Genomic DNA, 21,090 nt, shown 5'->3' with positions numbered 1-21,090 from the left:
ATAATAAATAAAAAATGTTACATCCATATCTTACTTTACATATTAGTTATTTATATATCACTTATATAAAATAAAATAAATTTTAAATAACTCGATTTATTGAATGAATTTGAAATCTATTATGATTACTATGTACCACAAACATACTACATCAACATTAAAAATGATGAATTTGATTTCAAATAATTTATTTATCTGAATAAAAAAAACATATAATTTTAAATCAATGAATTTAAAATTTATCTACTCAAACTCAAACAAGGTTAATGGGTTATTTATTTTTTATCACTCGGTGTTTGCGTTGTATTTAATGGCCCATTAAATGTAAAAAAAAAAAACTGCTGTTTTTTTTTTAATATAAAAAACGCTGTTTTTTTTTTTTCTTCTAGAAACAATTGTAAAGATTAGATTTTCAAATGATTTTCTAAACATGCCTTTAAATTACTACCCACAAAAAATTCTTGACGAGAGCCTCTTGGTCTATAGTTTGGACATTTCAGCTCCAAGGAAATAACTATAAATCGTTTAAACAAAGATATTTTTTTAAAAAAAAAAATTATAAGTGTTTTAAAAATTATTTTAAGAGGCAATACGCATTTGAAAAGCTATTTAATAAAAATGTTTTTAAATTAAAAAAACAATATATATTTTATTTCCTAACATTCCTTTCAATTTTAAAAACATAAAAAAAAAACACATATCAATTATTTATTAAAAACTATATTTTCAAAACACCTTTCAATAAATTTCAATTTTACAAAAAATCTTGTTCATATAACTTATATATACAGCACCCAAATTAAAGTTATTTGAATCGGAAGCATTTTGGAAAACCAAATATACTCACTCATCCCTATTCCAAGACCAGATTCATACGAACTTTCACTTCTTTGCTGAGTCGAGAATCGAACTATATCCACAGCAATTCGGTGCTGATTATGCCTTTATGAACACCAAAGCAAATGGTCTTCATTCAACAGAGATTAAAAATACACAGAGAACATAACATCCACTAGCAGAGTAGCAGCACCAGAAGTAAACCTCACAAGACACACTTAAATATTATAAGCCACAAATTTAAATCATTCATTTCCCGAAGATGGATTTAATCCACCATATCCCTTTGTTGTCTTTCGGGCCCTCGCTCTCAGGTGGAGTCTCAGAATGTGTTGTTTTGTGCAGTTTGGAAACATCATATCCCTCTTCTTTGGCCTTCTCCAACAGCTGGTTATATGTCTCCTCATCAAGAGAAGATTGCCTGCAAAGAATCTGCCAACACCCAACAAGCAAAAACAAATTCGTTAAGGCCGTTGTTTGGGGTACAAAACATGAGATATTAGATGATTAAACATCTTTATTTCATCAGACATCCGTTCAACGAATCACTGGAGTTGAAAATCATTATGTTATCCAACTCTTTACAACAAACATATATCAGTTCATTGACTCGAAGCAAAATCGAAACGCGCAGCCTTCGTTAAAAAGTTGAGGCTTGCTAACCATGAGACAGAGAATTATCAGAGCACTTACTACTCAAATGATTTCACCCCCTAAATTCCTTGCACTTTGTTTCAACCTCTTGCACCCCACATACAACTCCAGTATCTGAAGTCCAATATTGATCAATGTAGCATAGATTTGAAACCTATAAATGTGTGACAACAATCTAAAGATTTTATACTGTTCTCCTCCTCAAGATAAGAAGAGAGTAGTGATTGGATCTTGGGTTGCATTTGGAGTCGGAAAGTAGGTACTTTTTCAGATCAAAATAAGCAAACATAAGAGGAATTCCACAAGAATTGGAATTGGAATTCGAATTCAAAACACATCAGCATTTCTTCACCCTCCGTGAAGTTAAAAAATCTCAAAAAAAGCATTCTTTAGATAGGTATTTAAAAAACGGATTTTTCTGCAAAAATGCCTAAAAGAGAACATCAGAAAACTAATCAAAGATGAAAATTGCTTCTTAAAAAGCCAAGATTACTCCAAACCACCCTAGATCAAGAATCAAGACACAAAAATCCCATGGATCCACAATCACAGATTAATTCAGTCAAATCAAACACCACAAAAACTTTATAATTAAAAGGAAAGATTTTCAGAAACATACCCAAAGATACTTCCTGGTGGGCTGCCCAACCAAAGCATACCGGTAATCATCATCAATGTACAAAACCCAATAATCCCCAGTAACAGGGATTAGAGGCAAGAAAGGGGGCACATAGAACCTAACTTTAAGCTTCGCCTCATCGCTATTCGGATCAGCCTTCCAAGCGGTCCCTTCAATAGAACCCCTTTTCCCACCGGTCCACGTCTCATTCAAAACATGCACAGTGCCATCTGGGTTCAAAGTGTACGTAGCCCTGGTGTCCACGCCGCTTTTGGGCTGAAACGTCGAGGGAAATGAAGCTATTTCATACCACCTTCCCATGTATCTCTCCACGTTCAAACCCTTCACCACCTCCATTTCTTTCTTTCCCATTTGATTCGCCAAGAATTCCTTTTTTGGGGTGTTTTCTTTCGAGGTTTTGGCCCTTGTGGGGGGTATATGTATATGTATTTGTAGCGATTCTTGATAAGGTTTGTGTTGGATTGCGGGATAAGTTAAAAGGAGAGATTTTTGTACGCGTACGAGAGGGCTTTGGAGACGTGGAGAGAGCACGACCTTAGACGTGTAACGGTGCTTTGTACGTGAAGATTCTAGAAATGGACGGGATGGGGACATACATTGCTTAATCCATTTGGCTTCGACTCTGGATATTTTTGAAAAATTGCTGAGAATTGGATACATGCAAGAAAAGGGATGACCTTGTATACACCAACATATGATCATCGACTGTTAAGGATCCCATCATATATCGAACCAACGTCGGGGAACGAACTAGGGATGGCTAGCCTAACAAACGAGCTATGTCGGCGGTGGGTTGATCTTTGAGCGGGAGCGACTAGGGTCTTTAATTTCTTTATACAATTTAGATTTAGATATTGATCCGAGCACTCGATTTCATTAACCTAGGATCTAAAATTGTATTTGGATCGACGGATTTAAGTGGGTTCGATTTCAAATACAATTTCAAGTATGTTACGCATGTTTTGGCTAAAAAATAAAAATGTGTGATTTGAAATCTTTTTTATTGATATTCTGAATTTTTTGCTTCAACTTTCCAACCTGTTCTTTTATTTGAAATTTGAAATCACTGGGTAAATACATAATTTTTTTACACAACCTTGATGCAAAAATAGTTATTGATGGTAGATAATATCCTACACTAAATGTAGTATTCAAATAATGTATATGTAATATGATGGGTGATATCTCAACGCATGTGTATTATTCAGTGTTTTAAAAGGCAACTATTAGGACCACTTAGGCGTTAGATGATTGCTCACCGTCTCGATTTTTAAATAGTTGAAGTTTCTGAAAATTGTTACATTAATTGGCCGTCTAGCTAGGCTGCCTAACCAAAGACGACTCAAAATCCGCCTAGATTAACATATAATATTTTTTATTTTTATTTTTTTAAAAAATATTACTTGACATATTTGCCCATCAATTTGTATCGGATGAAGACGAGAAAAATGTCATGTATTTCGAATTTGAATTCAATAAAAAAAATTATTAAAAAAATATTAAAATGAACAAAAATGATTAGATATTTAGACCAATAAAAATCTCATGTATACTCGTGGGTTGGACCATAGATGGATCCATGTTTGACCTGTATTGTGATGTAACAACCCGTTTGTTTTGTTGGTAGCGATATTGCAATTTTCAGGCCCAGCCCAATTGTTTATGGTAAAGATTCCACAAGGCGAAACATTTTGTTGGGTCTAAATTATATGAGTTTAGAATGAATAATTATTTTGCTTGACTATCTAAAAAAAAAATATTTTGCTTGACAAATTTAACCATATTTATTTATAATTAATTTTTGATTCTTCCCTACGGCCCTCCACTTTTGTGCCAAACATTTTCAAACCTCAAATCAAAGCGTGTGTCTATCTAACTATTATTTATCCAAAATACATTTTATATTACCAAAATAAATTGTTAATCCTTTTATTGTATGTTAAGTGTATTGGAAATATATTGATTTGTATGGCTTTCATAAATGTAATATGATTTTCTAACGAATTAATAGAAAAACACTATCGATCTATTTTATTAAATAAAAATTTATTTTGAAAGTACGTTTAAAATTTAATAAAAATGTAGTTTCAAAAAATGAAATTTTGAATCGAAGTGAAACTTGTTGATAGATTGCAAGAGTTACATATTACTTTAATAAATAAGAAAATTTATAATTGGTATTGTTTAATTTGTTTTAAAAATATTGATCATCCCAAGCGCATTTGAAGTTATTCAAATACAATTGAGATGGTTATTCTATTAAAAAAAAATTATATTAACGAGATCATTTTTGCTAATTATATCCATGGTAATTATAGGTTCGATTTATTATTTTAAGTTCAAACTCACTCAAACGCTAATTTCTGAATCCGTCCCTGTGTTGGACGAGTTTTATTATTAATATTATTGTTTATTCGATTTGATTTTGGATATTAATTGAAACTTTTAATTTAATTCAGTTGGATTGATTTTTGATGATAAATCTTTTTAAAAAAAATATTTCGTTATTTTATTATTATTATTATTATTTTTGTTATTATTTATTTTTTGAGAAAGAAACCAAACTCTCCAATCTCCACCAAAACACATTCAATAATTCTTACTATATAAGATCCAGAACCAAGAAGGCAAAACACTACTCATACTCAATGTTGGATTCTGATTAAAGTTGTTCATGATCTACTCTATTTATCGATCTTCTCATATTTTCAATTGATAAGAACATCGGAGACTCAAGTAAATATCGAACTTCCACAATGAGTAAACACTACTCAAACAAAAGTCCACATTAAAACAGACATCAATACGGAGGGCCTTGTAATGTTTATTCCGCAGTCCCCAACGTTTCCTTTGAAAAATCCATACAACAAATTTATTACAATATTATTATCTAAAAGACCAAAATATCGGCTGCATTTATTTTGAGAGACGAGATTCTAAAAAAATAAATTAAAATGTGATTGTTAGCATAATTTGATTAGATATAAAATGGTTATTAAAAAATAATAATATGTTTAATTTAATTAATTAAATTTGAGATTAATACAAATTTACAATTTCTATATAAAATTTAAAATTAAAAATTATTTTTAAATCTCATTATTAACGAGCTTCAATATTTATAATGATTTTTAATTTTACACAACTTTTTTCCGCATTATATACGGTAACCCTAGAACTCCAAAAATCTCATTAGTTTAAGTATGAGGCCGCGCCGCCGGGGAGGTTGGGAGTCTTCTCGGGTGGTTGCCCCTCTCCGCCCGAGCAACGGCCGATGATTCTAAGAACAAATCCAACAACCCTTTTCGCGTCAATGGTGACGTTGATGGTGATGACGATGATTATGCTGCTGCTAGAGCAACTTCTTACTTGTTTCTCTCATCTCTGGAACCCTGTTTCCCTGAACCCTATACTGTCGAGAGGCTGTGATGATATTGTAAAAGATCAGAAATTAAGCGAACCTGTAGCTTGGCGTGGCGAAATCTGAGCCTCATTTGGCTTCTGATTCTCGCAGCCATGGCAGGATTAGCGGCTGCTGATTGAATAAAGGCGAATCTGAGCCTCTCCCGCGTCGGATTCTTCATTTGACTCTAAATTCCTTTTGCAAATATTAAAAAAAAATAATTTGAAATAACCAAACAAACCGAGGCTCAGATCTGTTTAGGCAAAGAGGGCCCGGCGGCGCCATGGCTGCAGAAATCACAGGTTGCTCGCGATCGAACGGGCAAAAAAAAAGCCCGAAATCGCAAGCCATCCGTGTCGCCCCGCCAAGATACGGGCCGGGTTATCCTCTCCGCTGAATCAGCTCAAAGGAAATCAAGATCGAAAATCATCACAGCCCCATTACGCAGATGAATGAATACGGTATGGAGAGGGAACAGAGGATTTGGAAGGGCGTGGACGATAACACTTTAGAAAACCCACACACATACATACATACATGATACATATACAAAGGTTCCGAGTTCCATTTTATTTATTTATTTTTTTCTTTTTTTTTTTTGGTTGAAGGGTTGTTGGTTTTTTCGTTCCGCCATTGGAAATCATTGGGTTTACAGAGAGGGGCAACCACCCTTCAAGAACTCCCATTTCCTCACTGTAACCCTCATTCTTTTCCATTCGAGCTGATAATGAAGAAGTTGGGTGACTTGGGGGAAGATGAAGAGAGGATGAAGTTGGGCTAGGGCAATAAAAAGGTTTACTTGTTTCTTTAGGACCTGTAGTTTTAAAGCCCACCAAAAAAAAAAACTCAACTTAAAGTCAGGCCCAATATGAACCCCCGTAGTATTGTCATAAAACCATTTGAAACAATTGATAACTACTGATTATTAATTAATTAAATAAAGCAATAAGTGCATAAAATGGTTTTGCACATTTTACAAAGATCTAGTTGCCATTAATATCTTCATTTTCACTATAACTAAGAGTCAACCAAGAATGTACAACACCAAAATCGACTACAAATTGGTGGGCTCAAGGATTTTAAAGGAAAAAAAATAAATCAATACACAAACAATGGCAAGGCATGAAATTGATAAGGTCTCAGTCTAGGGGTGGACAATCGGTTCGGATAGCCCGAACCCGATCGGGTGCAAAAATCGGTTAGTTCGGGTTTTTTATCGGGTTCGGTTACTACCCGAACTCGACTAATATTAATTTGGTTCGGTTTTCGGGTAGTAAACTGATACCCGAAATACCCGATCGGATGCCCGATTAGCCGATTATTATTAATTTTTTTTAAAATTAAGTTATGGTATGTGCTATTGTTTGAACTTGAGAATTGAATAAGCCCAGGAGATTATCCCTTGTAATTGGCATGGCGTAAAATGTAACACCATATCCAATAGAGATAGAGTGTCTGACATTGTTCTTGATGGGGTTGGCGGGTGGCCGTGTGGGTTCTCGAGAAAGCTTGGCAGAGGCCTTCTCCAACTTCAGTTTTTTGGAAAGCTTTCCCTTGCTAGAAACAATCTGACAGCTTCCTGATTTTATGGTCTTGGATTTGAGTGATAATGGCTTCTCCCTATTGATTCCTAGTGATTTCTTTAGCCAACGGTGGGTCGTTGCGATCTGTTTCCTTGGCTCATAACAATGTTTCAATTCCCGGGAGTTTGAGCTCATGTTTTATCCTTGCTTCCCTCAACTTTTCGACCAATCAATTTTGATGTTGGCTTCTGGGCTCGGGTCTTTTGATTTGTCTGATAATATGTTGGAAGGTTTGAACAATTTGAGGACATTAAATTTATGTAAGAATCAGTTTTCACGAACCCGAACCCGAACCCGAACCCGATCCGACCCAACTTAATCGATTACCCGACTAGTCGGGTACCCGAATTTATCGATTCGGTTACGGGTAGTTTAAAACTCTACCCGATCAATCGGGTACCCGACCCGAACTACCCGAAAATCGAAATACCCGACTCGTGCCCACCCCTAGTCTCGTATGCAGATCACATCACAACTTACCCTTTTATGGTTTATTGGGGAATGACAGTGAAAATTTTACATGCTCTACTATATTGTTGATATGACTGTTAAAATAACAGGTTATGCTGTTGGCAGAATACGGACAGAGTATCTCGGATTCAACGGGTGATGCTATGCTACACCGGGTGAAGATCACCCGGTGCAGTATCCATCATTCATGGGATCCGGGCCCCACACAACCATGAATAGATCCACCGGGTGATCTTCATCCGGTGGAACATAGTCTTTCCTGGATTCAACTTTTAAAATGTTTTTATATGTGTGAAATCAGAAAAAAAGGCAAATAATATTTAATTAACCTATCAAAGATTTTAAATATTTTTCTATTAAAAATAATTAAAATAAATTGAAAGTAATACCATTTAATTAATTGTTCTTATCTTTCATAAATTAACCAATCGATTAAAATTTTAAAATAATTAGATTTAGTTTTTTTTATTACACTGTTAATATAAATATTAGTAGTGTGTTATTATTGCTAATATGAGTATATGAAGTAAAATAAATTACAGTTAGTTTTAGTAATATTATTATTATGGTTTTATTTGATAAAAAGTTTGAATTAAAAATATTAAAAATTTAACTTTAATTTTTCATAAAACATAATAGTTAACTTAATTTACAAATATTTTCCCCTAAAAAATAGAGAAATTACCGCACAAGAACTTATGAAAAGTAAATTACGATTTTTAACAAAATTAATATAAATAACATTATTTTATATTACATGTAAAATTATACAAAAAAAATATTAAATGTATTATTATTAAGAAATATACAATTTACAAAACAATTAATTATGACATATTACCCTTAATCAATCACTCGAATGAATTGGAGACATTCAACAAATATTATTATAATCTAAACATATTCAAAAATATTATGATAACACAAAATTAAAAAACATAAAATCATTTTAAGATTTTTTTTCAACAAATATTATTATAATCTAAACATATTCAAAAATATTATGATAACACAAAATTAAAAAACATAAAATCATTTTAAGATTAATATTAACATTAGTATTAAATATTAACGGTGTTTATCACCCTATTGTGATTTAACAAAATGATACATTCAAAAATAACAAAATATTACGATACATTAAATAAAATCATTTTGATATTAATACTAACATTTAAATATTATTTTTATTAAATACACACAATATTTAATTTTTGACCATACAATCACAACCATGCCCTTTAATTAAAGGTTCTTGTAGTGAATTAACTAATTGACTCAATTCTTAAACCAGTTTCCTTTTTCTTTTTTCTCTTTTCTTTTTTTTCTCTTTTATTCAGTCCTAAAACCATTTATTGGACATAAAGAAAAAAAAATTGAATTTGAATACGAGTTTGACAGAGTCTCTATTAAATCTGAGACATAGTATTTTCGATTATGTTAGTTTCATGAAGTTTTAAAAACTACTCTATGTTTATGATTTTTTATTTTTATATTAATTTTTGAAAAATCAAAAAAGCCTTCAACCCATTTGTTCATAATTTTTTTTAAATAATTCGTTAATTTTTTAATTATTTATTCAGAAAACCCATTTATTAACAAAGGTAAATTTATCACATTATTATAATAAAAATAAAAAAGTATCATTTTACAATCGAAAGACCAAAATACCCTTGTGATTTTCCACAAGTTTTTTTTATGCACTATATATGGTAAACGCAGGGTTACTGAAGAATTCCAAAAATCTCATTAGTTTAAGTATGAGGCGGCTGGCGGCGTCGCGCGGGGGAGGCTGGGAGTCTTCGAGGGTGGTTGCCCCTCTCCGGCGAGCAGCGGCCGATGATTCTAAGAGCAAATCAAACAACCCTCTTGCGTCAATGGTGACATTGATGATGACGATGATGATGATGATGCCGCCGCCAGAGCAATTTCTTGTTTCTTTATCTGAAACCTTTTTGCCCTAAACCCTAAACTGTCGGGAGGCTGTGATGATATTGTAAAAGATCAGAAATTAAGCGAACCTGCAGCTTGGCGTGGCGGAATCGGAACCTAATTTGGCTTCTGATTTCTCGCAGCCATGGCAGGATTAGCCTCTGCTGATTGATTAAAGGCGAATCTGAGCCTCTCCCCGACTTGTGAATTCCTTTCGATGAATATTTTTTTTTTTGGAAAAATAAAAAAAAACTTGTAACTAAAACTCTTGTACGCATAATTGCAAAATATCAACTTTTTTTGAAAAATTTTATTTTTTATAGACACCCGAGCATATTTTTTGAAAATGGAAAAAGGGGATATTTTAATATGTTAAATTCAAGATGTGGATTTGTTATTACTTGAAGAAATTATAAACCAAGCTGAGTTAAATATTGAAATGTAGCAATTCTTGTACACATCAAATATGCTTTCGCTAAAATTTAATGATCAACATTCTCTGCCCAACTTTATGATAACTATGCTTGTGAGCGATATTGGAAAGTTGAACTGAACTGAACTCGTTATGCTTCAAAATCTCAATCAAACAAAGTCAATTTTCAAGGTCTTGACCACTCTTGAGTAGTATATGTGTAGCAGTGCCTCGGTTCGAAAGACGATGAATCACAACATCCTCAAACAGTTTCTTTAGTTAGATCGAGTCGTTTCGCAGGTCTGCAATCGCCAATCGTGCTGCAAGATAAAGAACGGAGTGATCTATGCTATGCTATAGTTAGAGGTCTTATTCATGCATTAGGATTTGATGGAGCCCTCAAGATAAAAGAACTTCACTCCCTCTTGCTCATTGTCTTCTAAGTTTGTTCTCCTTGTGTTCATCATCACCAAGACCAATTTGATGACACCAATAAGCTTCCTCACATTGATTTGTTATTACTTAAGAAAATATAAACCAAGTTGAGTTAAATATTGAAATGTAGCAATTCTTGTACCAAACGCCTGTAAATCATAAATGTAGGATATTTCATCCTACCATGAGGCGAGCTGGGTTCCTCATAGAAAATGAGAGATCCACCCATCCGAAAAGTAGGCCAACCAAACGCCTATAAATCATTAGGCCATCTCCAACCCATATCCTTTATATTTCATCCTTTATCCTCTAAATAGAGATTCGTGATCTTTATTTTCAAAAAATTTCTCCAACCCATATCCTTTAAATATTACCAAATACTTCATTTTCTATTTTATTTTTTTAAAACATATATATTTATATAATAAAAAAATTACATAATATGTTTTTCAACTATATTAATTGGATATGGTTAAAATTAAAATCGTGTAATATATTAATAATTATGTATTATAATGTTAAACATATTAAAAAATTAAATTTACATGACTCGTTATTTAATATATCAGAATGACTTCATCTTAGCATTCACATATATCAGATATCCTTTAATATTAACCGTTGGACCATATTTGTTATCCAAAATTGTTGAGCTATAAATAGAAGTGACATTCTTAGCATTCACATATATCAGATACATAAACTAATTATTTACTATCAAATGACTTCATCTAAACGCGGTGTTGCTTTCTCAATCGTGGAGGACAAACTCCTTGTCACGACGTATCTTGATATCTCCCAAAATCCAATAATTGGTATAAACCAATCACGTGATAAGTTGTGGTCGCGAGTTGCAGCAACCTACAACGAACAAGTCACTGATAGCTCAGCAGAGCCTCGTACTATTAAACCCTCCAATGCCGCTGGTTCAACATAAACAAGATTGTTCAAAACTTTAGTTCATGTGTTAGCCAGGTGGAACTTAGCCGTCCAAGTGGTGCTTCTGAGAAAGACATTGTGAGTAGTAAATTTATTGTTATTTGTGTTTTTTTTTTGTTGGTGATTTATTCTCGTGTCAAAATAATCGCATGGTTTTCAAATTATATTAAGTCGACAAAATGTTTATAGTAAATCGTGTTTTGAATAAAATGTTTGTGCTAAATTATTTTGTGTGTTTCTAATTACTTTGTTCATAATTTCCATTTAATGTTATTTAAAAATAATAAAATTACAATTAATTTATTGAAAAATTATAAAAAAAACAAATAAAATTTAATTAAACTAAAAAAATTAAACACCGAAATTAATTTTAAAAATAAAATGGGAGAACACTCAAAATAATAAAAATTAAACCAATTTACCAAGTAATATTTAATATAAAAACTGAAAATAATTTAAAATAGGGACTAAAAAATAAATTCATCATTTTCAAAATCTAAAAAATAGTTTTGAAAGATGACATATTTACGAAAATGCCATCCTCCAAATCCATCCTCTATTTAAAGAGTAATCCTCCAAATATGAAGGATTACTGTAGCATCCTTCAAAATGAAAAATGCAAAAAGAGGATGATTGGAGGCCAAATCATCCTCCATTTTGAAGGAATCTTCCAAAATGAAGGATGATTGGAGATGCTCTTATAGATGTCACAAAATTTGTACATATCAGAAGATTAAAGTAGCCCACTCCTAAAGTGTTTATCTACAAGTTAGTTGTTGCCCTTGTCTTGCAACTGAAATAAAATAATAATAAAAATTGAAATTGAAATTAACCACACAAAACTGAGGCTCAGATCTGCTTAGGCTAAGAGGGCCCCGGCGCCGCCATGGCTGCAGAAATCACAGGTTGCTCGCGATCAAAAGGGCAAAAAGAAGCCCGAAATCGCAAGCCATCCGTGTCGCCCCGCCAAGATACGGGCCGGGTTATCCTCTCCACCAAATCAGCTAAAAGGAAATCAAGAATAAAAATCATCACGGCCCCATTAGTAGTAGTAGAATAGAGGGGGAAGAGATTGCAGTGAGGTTGTGGGGGGGATGTAGGGATGAACTAGATTCCATTTTCTTTGTTTTCTTTTTCTTTTCTTTTGATCCAAGGGTTGTTGAAATCTTTTCTGCTAGTTTCCGCCATAGAAATCATTGGGTTTACAGAGAGGGGCAACCACCCTTCAAGAACTCCCGTTTCCAGGCTCACTGTAACCCTCATCCTTTTTCCATTCCAGCTGACGATGAATCTTAGGCATTTGTTTACCATTATATATTGCGAGATAGTACAATTATATTTTTTTTTGGCTTAACAAAAAAAGGAAAAATCTTTTAGAAAAAAAAGAATATACTTATATATTTATTTTATTTATAAAAACAAAAGGTCACGAGATTTAGTACAAACATAAATGACATAACTTAGAAATATAATCTATATTCTCCTAAAAAAAAAAGTTTAAAAACTACTCAAATTATCAATTGATAAAATAAGGCAATAACTGCATATCATGCATGGTTTCTTATTGTTCTATATTTATTACCGGATCTGTCTATGCTACCACGTGAACACTGTCCATGTGCTAATTAATGAAGGGCAGAAAGATTATAGAAGAGCTGCTTGATTAGCCCATCTTTTGACAAAATAAGAGCGAGTCAAGAAACTTTGATGCTGCTGCTATTGTCATGAACGAGTATTTGAAGCAACATATAACTAAACTTCTAATTAATTGATGGAATTATAAAGCGATAAATGCATAAAATTGTTTGCATATTTTACAAATAATATCTGGTTGCCATAAATATTTACATTCATTATGAATCAACCAAGAAACGTAAAACTCCAAGTTCGACTACAAATTGTGTTGAATCATGTTGCCTGTCCAGGAAAAGAACAGCCTTCTGCTTTAATTTGGAGGAGGAAAAAAATCCAAATAAATACACATAAAATGGCCAGGAATGAAAATGAGGTCTCTTCTGCCGATTACATCACTGCCCTACCCCTTTGTCGAAACGATACTCTGTTCTCAACATCGCCCGCCAACGTTACAAAGAACGTTACCTGCATATAACCAAGTGTTACTACTAGCACTTAGACCTTTGATGTTTGTACGATTTGTGAAATCGAGCTTTTTTTGTTCTGGGGGAATGCTAGAACAGATCAATAATCCTTTGAATTTGGATTCAAGATCAACACTCACCATTTCCAACGAGGTGACGGAGTGGAGAAGAAATCCATTGGCTGTTTCCCTGGGAAAAAAAAAAAAAAGAATGTAGACAAGAAAATGACAATTACCCACAAGTCTCCAGTTAAGAAGTATTATTGCTCATTGTAAAAGCTCAGGAATGTAAATAACTCACACAAGGGGTACCGTATTCTGATTCAGGGAAATAACACAAGGACCTTTATCTGTTGGTCCTATACTAGTCAACAGCATTGCTTCTCTTTGGACTTGGTCTGAATGAATATGGCTGCTGCTCATGTATGCATCCTAAATGGACAAAAGGAAAAGGGGCAGGAAAACTTGAATTCAGTGGCCGAATCCGTACAAATGGAGCATCATAGAGTGCAGCAAAGGATGAACTGATGTTATCTTTCGGAACAAAAATAAAACTTGGGGTGGGATTGTGTGAAACTTGCTCTTACCACTCCATACCGCAACAATGTGCTGAGCAAAGGCTTAAAATTGGTTTCTTGTTCTTTAATTTTCTGCGTGTTGTAGTCATATGTGAACAGTTGGTGGAATCCAACAACGATTTTCCTGTGTTGAAGGAGAGGAACAGAAGTTTAAATGACCAGAGGAGCATTGAAAAAATAAGTCGTCATCGCGGGCTGGAATGTAATGGAAGAGTGATGCAAAAACTATAAATGGTTTCTCACCAAGACATGGGAAGTGGTTCAAAATCAAAGTGTGCACTTTATCCATAGGACACAAGTATTTTTCTTCCATTGTCTTAACTAAGGGATGATTGACAAGACATCAAAATACAACAAATATATACAAAAAATTACAAAGTACAAGAAATTGCAAAATACCAGTTAGCGTCGCTTTTGTTCAGTGTCCTCATCAACCACTGAAGCTGATCTTTCCCAGGGACACTTGACAGATTCTAAAAACCAAAGGTTCAATAACTTTTCACCGAACTGTTTGTAAAGGAAGAACAAGAATGAAAGGTAAAACTAATAGAGCTGGAGGTTGCCTCATATATCTGCCAAGACTCTAATTGGTACATGAGATGAAAAAACATATAGCTAACGTTCGACGATGTTGTGAACGGGTCAACACTAAACACGACATCAGAAATGATGGTGTACATTTTTTAACCAAAAAGGCCCAGAATACATTGTCAAATAAAGATTATGCGAGCCAAAAGGCAAAAATGAAAAACCTGCCTATTTAGTAGTCCAGGTAGGAACTTCAACCATCGATAACAAAACCCAACATGTTTCCAGAAAATTTAATTGAAGACCATACATGAAGACATACTTGCAGCACTCACATCGCACCTGGACTAGTTTGGTATCCAATGCAATAATATCTAATGCTTGTCCATATGGCATCCTGATTCTGTCAACAAAGTAGTCTTTTCCTTGTCGTTTCGATGCCTTAGTAGTGTACCTACAGGTTGTGTTGGGGGATGGCAAAATGGACAAAGAAGATTAATTATCCTGTGGAGAATAAAATCAACAGAATGAACCAGTCAAAATACGATAAATGATGAATGACTGCAGGGGAGAACACACCAGGGAATTTTTCGCAACTCAGGGTGCCGCGATGCCTGTAACAAACGATATCCAATCACTACAATCTTAATCCAATAGCAAAGAGTAGCATAAACCGGATAGAATTAAGTTGAGGCTTATTGTTTACTATAGAAAATAAACAATGGCAAATAGATTCAGAATACTTACATTCTTCAGAAGCGGATCATGTTCCCCAAGTTCACTAATATTGATCACAAACCGCACGTTGAAGGTTTTGGCCACCTTCACCATCTTCATTAACATCAAGAGAAAAAGTCGAAATAGGTTCTTCACAAAATTCATAATTCATAAATAGAATCATCACAAAGTGATGTGAACTTTTGAAACCACAAATATGAATTAAGTTATGGGATTATGTTGACAGTGTCGGGTCGAGTTTAGGACTCACAACCTGATAAACATCCATAATCCGACATGATTTATAGTCCTGTATGGATGCCATTTGCATACTCATCACACCTTTCACTTTCAAACTTAATGAAAAAATTCAAGTCTCAATCGAAACTAAAACAGTGAAAACTAGCATATGACTAGAATTATATAGGAATAAACTCATGAAATATCACTCAAGGGGAGGCTCTAGGCGAAGTCAGGAATGACAGGAGGGACCATTCCATGTATTTTGGAGAGACCTCAGATCTTTTTATTGGAAAAACTGTGTACAACTTTTAAACATTTCCATTAAAAAATCAACCTCCATCATTCACCGGACTTGCTAATTCGGTCTTTCAACCATTGATACAAAAAATGAAATTAGACAGAAACATAGATTTCAGGAGTAAGGAAGACTCTGCAAATGAATTTCTTGTTAATGTTTCCATTGTCCTAAAATGCAATCACAGCCCATTTTTCTAAACAGCTATGCGTATATTATTTATATACAGTTTTTAATTATTTTTTTAAAAAAATTAGAGATGCAAATTTATTAAACAATATAAAAACAAAAAGAATTTATAGCAAGAAATCCTTCAATTTTTTACGTACCCGCGGCCATTACATTTTGATACGCACTAAATAAACAGCCAACACAATAACATGCAAACAACAACGCTAGCTAGTTAATATTTAGATGCATTTATATAACTAAAATTAATATCTCGTTGATATAAAATATAATAAAAAGATAAACTTGTCCATTGAGAATGCAAAAATAAACAAAAAGCCGATAAAAGAGTAGAAAGAATTAACCTGTTGGAGCAAAAGGGTTTGTTCCTGAAGCGGCCTGAATCCGCCGCCAACACTTGCAAAGTACACATCGCTCTTCTGGGGTTGTCCGCCGGTACTGAGAGCAACATAGACTGCAATGCAGAGAGAAAGCTGCGCCACAAGACTGCAAACCCATGATTTTTCCTTCATTTTACACTATAAGAGAGTGCCAAGAATCATTTGATTCTTCTTCTTTAATATTTCGTTGCTGGGAATTGATTAATAATCCCTATTTACTTCGTAAAAATCCCATTCATTCCAAGGCCCTTTTGGTATCGACTGCCAAATCAGTAAAACATTAAAAAATGTTTTTTAGTTTATAATTCACTTGTTTGTATGGTCATTTAAGTGCTTAAAAAAAATATTTTTTTAAGTCAAATTTATAACTTTTTCAAAAGCCCAAAATTAAAACTTAAAAAAACACTTTTTTTTTAAAAAAAGTCTATGAAATCCAAACAAACTCTAAGTTTATGGCGATCTATAATTTCATCTGTGATATCTGTATTCTTCAAAGTGACAAAAATAAAAATGTATACATCATTGCTCATTAAATTCGATGGGAATATATTATAAAACTGTTTTGACACTAAGCTTTTACAACATAAGGTGACTAATAGGTGTTCGAGTTGGTGGAGTATGTGAGTATTTGATCAGTGGTTAAGAGTTCGATTATTCTTGCCAACACTTTCTCGGGTAAATTTGTCACACAGTGCTTGTCTAATGCGGCTTAATTGTCTAATATGGTTTGTAGATTATTATGTTAGTTTAGGATTTATCCAATGCGCAACGAAGGTTAGCGGCGACATGTTCCTACATAAAAAAAAAATTAAAAAGAAAAATATAATATAAGATAAGATCCTAACATGTTTATATTAGGTAGATTTAGAACTGATAAGTGTATTGTAAAAGTAAGGGTATTTTCGTTTAATGACATCTTTACGAGGAATTTTTCTTTTTTTTTTTGCGAGTGAGCTCAAATAAAAATAAGAGAAAGACTTGAATGTTCAAACTCGTTACAATCTTAAAGATGTGGTATTAAGTATTAACTGACCGATAATTTCACAGGGTTCAAATTTTTTTCAAAATTAATCATCCAATTAAAATTTTCCAACTATAAAAATTCACTAGGGAATGTTTTTAGTATCCAAATTAAAATGGTTGCTGGTCTTCCACCGAGTTAAAAGTTGACATTTAACGTGCTATACACTTCGATTATACATTTAGCTAGCTAATTGATAGTGATATTCTCAAGATCGCGTGATTTGTTTACTTTAATCAATAAAGATATAATGCTTCTTTATGCAATTATTGGTGATATCAATCAGGTTAGGAAAACATGAAATCAGGATTTTTGCAGGCAAATCCTGCATTTGTAATATATTTTTAATAAAAAAAATAATTATGTACACCGATCGATTTTTGTTATGGTAGTCAAAGTTATGTTTGGTTCAATAAGTTAACTTATTAATTTTTTTTCCCTTGTCATTTTCGCCCGAGTTCTTACAGGATTCCGAACTCGGAGTAAGCCGAACTTTTATGTATCTAGGTTTAGTGTAATTTTTGTCTTTATGAATTTGATTTATGATCGAAAAACCCATATAGATTACTAACGTAGTGTTTACAAGAGTTTATTGCAAGTGTTTCTTATATTCTATGTTCAATTTCAAACATTTATTGACTAAAAGCTTAAAAACACTTAAAATTATAAGTTTTTGCAAACCAAAAAATAATTATAATATATATATATATGTTATATATATAGATGATTTTTACCCTAATTTAAAATTTTTTATCTAGTATAATTACATGCTTAATGCTTAGATGTTGGATCCAAAAAAACAATAATTTTTCTCTTTTAATATTTTTTTATACCTAAATTTTAGGGTCAAATTTTTACAAATTTCTGTACGTTGTTTTCACCTAACAAGTCACAAATGTTGTACATTTTGATTAAAAATAATTTCAATTCATATTCTTTACCGTTTCATCTTTCATATTGTCCATAAAATCCGAAATTTAGGTTTGTTTTTTTTTTTTTCCATTGTCAGTCAATCATTCAATTGTTTTAAAATTTTGTGTCCTTTTTTCATCGGGAATGAATTCATGCATACTATATTTTTCGAATGTAGAGTTTATATATTTTTTTTATCAAAAAAAATTTATTGCGGATTCTATGCGCACTATTCTTCGTCATGTTTTGGAGTTACATCGAGTAACAGGTGCTACTGGTTATATGTAGATTGTATTCGAACTTTAGAAAAATATTATTTTCGACTGTCTACTAATCGGTGCTCTTTTTTGTTTTATTAATTATAGTATATTATTGCTTATACTGAATAAAAATTTTAGCTTCGCCCCTGGAGTTTGGTCTCCTACACAAGTAAAAATACACGTAAGTATAATCATTTTGTAATTTCGTCCTTTCATGTTTGTCAATGTCATAAGGGGTTGGCGTCATGCGGATGAAATATCTGATCACGTGAAAAAAAGTCTAAAATTTTCAAGAACAAACCAAAATTACATACTAAAACTGAATTTTGCCAACATATGATTTCATCGACCAAAACGATAAAGAGGTAAATACACAAGAAAAAAATTATATAATTTTATCAATTTTTAAAAATTCATTCCAATTGTCCGTTACTAGGAATAGGATGCTTTCATCTTACCGTCGCGCCAAACCGATATTAATGGTTTGATTTTAAGAGCGGCCTATTCAAACTTTGTGATTATCAGCTTTAATTGATTTCGGATTACCCCTAATTTTCAACCCACAAGTAGGGTGCATGCTTTGAAAAATCCAAGTCCAGACTGGAATATTCGACGGTCAAAATACATATGAATTGAAAGATTCGATAAAGCATATAGGGACTGGATTTGAAATGGTATGTTGAGAAAACTTTTTTGAAATTCATTATAATTAATAAAAAAAATTAACTACTTTTGTTAAGAAATTCGACTTTGATCTAACTCAACTCAAAAAATAATCTCAAAAGAAAGGGTTGTCCAAGACCATATATTGAACTCCCGAGAACTATATTCTATCGATTTGAGACATATTTCAGCATACACTCACATGGTCACATGCACAGGAATGAACATTTAAAGCATGGAGATATCAACGGCATGAAAATATCAGCGGGTGGCCAAACTATGAAAACCCCAAAAGCTAGCTCAAGAAGGAGGGTTGTCCAAGACCATATATAAACTCTCAGAAACTATATATATCATATTGATGTAAGACATAGTTCAACAGTTTCAAGTTTGAAGTTTTCACCGTCACAAACAAATGAACTTGTTATTAGGTACGTATTTGAAATCTCCAACTTCAAGTCCATCGATTCAAATACAACTTTAAAATCTTTTGGCTTGACTTGGTTGGAGGCCTGGACCTTTCTTATGACAAGCTCAGTGCTCTCCAGTATTTCCAAGCACTCGAGAAGAAAGAGTCTAGCGTCGACCGTGATCGACACATTAGAAATTACTACATCTAGAAGTCAAAATATCTAATTTAATTTTTTTTTTCGTTTTCTAGCGATTAATGATCATATTTAGTGACGTGAAATTAATATTTTTACATGAAAAATATATCGATCATGATATATGTACAAATACGCTTTTGAAAGATATTTTTTTAAAATAAAGATTAGGGATAATTTTATGATTTTAAATGCTCTTTTAACCCAATTTGTAAATTGTAACCCCATTGTGCATTTAAAATTTTCCAGGAAAGAATAAATTATGCAGAAATAAATGGAAAAATTAAATTTGAAGCAAATTTTTCCTTATTAATCACACAAAAATATTGAGAATGCATGGATAAAAAGTTGTTTTCTTTGATTTCTTGGATGAATTTGTATGAGGAAAAATTTATGTCCGCTCTTTACTAAGTTAATTAGTTGAATGTAACGATAATCGAGATGGATTTGAAGCGAACCTAAGAGGCTAAGATTGGTTTTATTTCAAATAAAATGAAATCTTCCTCAAATCAAATTATTGCTCTAAATCAAATCCTTTAATTTTATCTATATGCAACCTTATTTCTTATATTTCAGAGTTGAGTAAATTACAATTTTGTAAATTTATACTATTTAATTAATCAACTTTTAACCTTTTGGTTATCTAATTGATTTCAAATGGGTACAAATTAAGCACTCTGTCTCTAGTAGAGTACATGCAAATGACTATCAAAATCATCCCAGTTAATTTAGGGAAAATTATAACCTTTTCCCTTAATTTACACTTTTCCACTTTTGATCAAGTTGATAATAAATTTTTATCTTAGTCCTTTAAATTGTATTTTTTTTTCATTTTTCGTTCTATCGCAATTCAATGTATCTGCCGGTCAAAATTATAGGATCAGAGAAATGGGAAAAAAAAATTATACAAGTTAAAACACAAAAAATTTAAAACACATACAAGTTACAAGACTGAAAATACAAATTCACAATTATCGTTACCAATATATATATATATATATATATATAATATATATATATATAAATAACACATTTAGCTAGCTAACGGATAGTAGTATTCCATGACCAATTTGTTAACTTTAATTAATAATTATAAATACTTATTCGTCCAATTTCGTTCACATATACATGCAAGTAGTCATTAATTATTTGTATAATTCAACAAGTCTTTTTCCCCCTTTCATTTTTAATCTGTTTCGTCTCAACTGCTTAGGGAGAGTTTGCAATCACTAAAAAAAGTGATTATTATATTTGGCTTAAAAAAATCACTCTTGTGTGTTTCTTAAACTTAAATT

General features: G+C 32.4%; 2 protein-coding genes across 2 annotated transcripts; both read right to left on the bottom strand.

Moving 5' to 3' along the window:
• Positions 1-1,036: 1,036 nt before the first annotated feature.
• LOC140889413 (temperature-induced lipocalin-1) lies at positions 1,037-2,599 on the bottom strand. Its single transcript, XM_073297127.1, has 2 exons — positions 2,111-2,599; positions 1,037-1,269 (listed from the first exon to the last, which is right to left on the bottom strand). The coding sequence occupies exons 1-2, from the start codon at positions 2,480-2,482 to the stop codon at positions 1,087-1,089; spliced, it is 555 nt and encodes a 184-aa protein (XP_073153228.1). The 5' UTR covers positions 2,483-2,599; the 3' UTR covers positions 1,037-1,086.
• A 10,530-nt stretch (positions 2,600-13,129) lies between these two features.
• On the bottom strand, positions 13,130-16,512 carry LOC140893414 (uncharacterized). The gene is made up of 9 exons (XM_073302486.1): positions 16,299-16,512; positions 15,258-15,341; positions 15,090-15,124; positions 14,853-14,964; positions 14,382-14,455; positions 13,992-14,106; positions 13,706-13,836; positions 13,546-13,594; positions 13,130-13,406 (listed from the first exon to the last, which is right to left on the bottom strand). Exons 1-9 carry the CDS (start codon positions 16,464-16,466, stop codon positions 13,329-13,331), a joined length of 846 nt encoding a protein of 281 aa, XP_073158587.1. The 5' UTR covers positions 16,467-16,512; the 3' UTR covers positions 13,130-13,328.
• Between the last annotated feature and the right edge of the window lie 4,578 nt (positions 16,513-21,090).

This window comes from Henckelia pumila, chromosome 3 (genome assembly GCF_033568475.1).
Source record: "Henckelia pumila isolate YLH828 chromosome 3, ASM3356847v2, whole genome shotgun sequence".
NCBI classification, from domain to species: domain Eukaryota; kingdom Viridiplantae; phylum Streptophyta; class Magnoliopsida; order Lamiales; family Gesneriaceae; genus Henckelia; species Henckelia pumila.
Note: the sequence above shows the minus strand (reverse complement) of the source record. Positions and strands in the feature narration are given on the sequence as shown.

Coding starts and splice junctions, on each gene's coding strand:
- LOC140889413 (XM_073297127.1), bottom strand. CDS start 2,482: ATGGGAAAGAAAGAAATGGAGGTGGTGAAGGGTTTGAACGTGGAGAGA. Junction 1,270..2,110: donor CCACCAGGAAGTATCTTTGG/GTATGTTTCTGA, acceptor GGGTGTTGGCAG/ATTCTTTGCAGGCAATCTTC.
- LOC140893414 (XM_073302486.1), bottom strand. CDS start 16,466: ATGAAGGAAAAATCATGGGTTTGCAGTCTTGTGGCGCAGCTTTCTCTC. Junction 15,342..16,298: donor AAACCCTTTTGCTCCAACAG/GTTAATTCTTTC, acceptor ATGTTAATGAAG/ATGGTGAAGGTGGCCAAAAC. Junction 14,965..15,089: donor GAGTTGCGAAAAATTCCCTG/GTGTGTTCTCCC, acceptor CACAACCTGTAG/GTACACTACTAAGGCATCGA.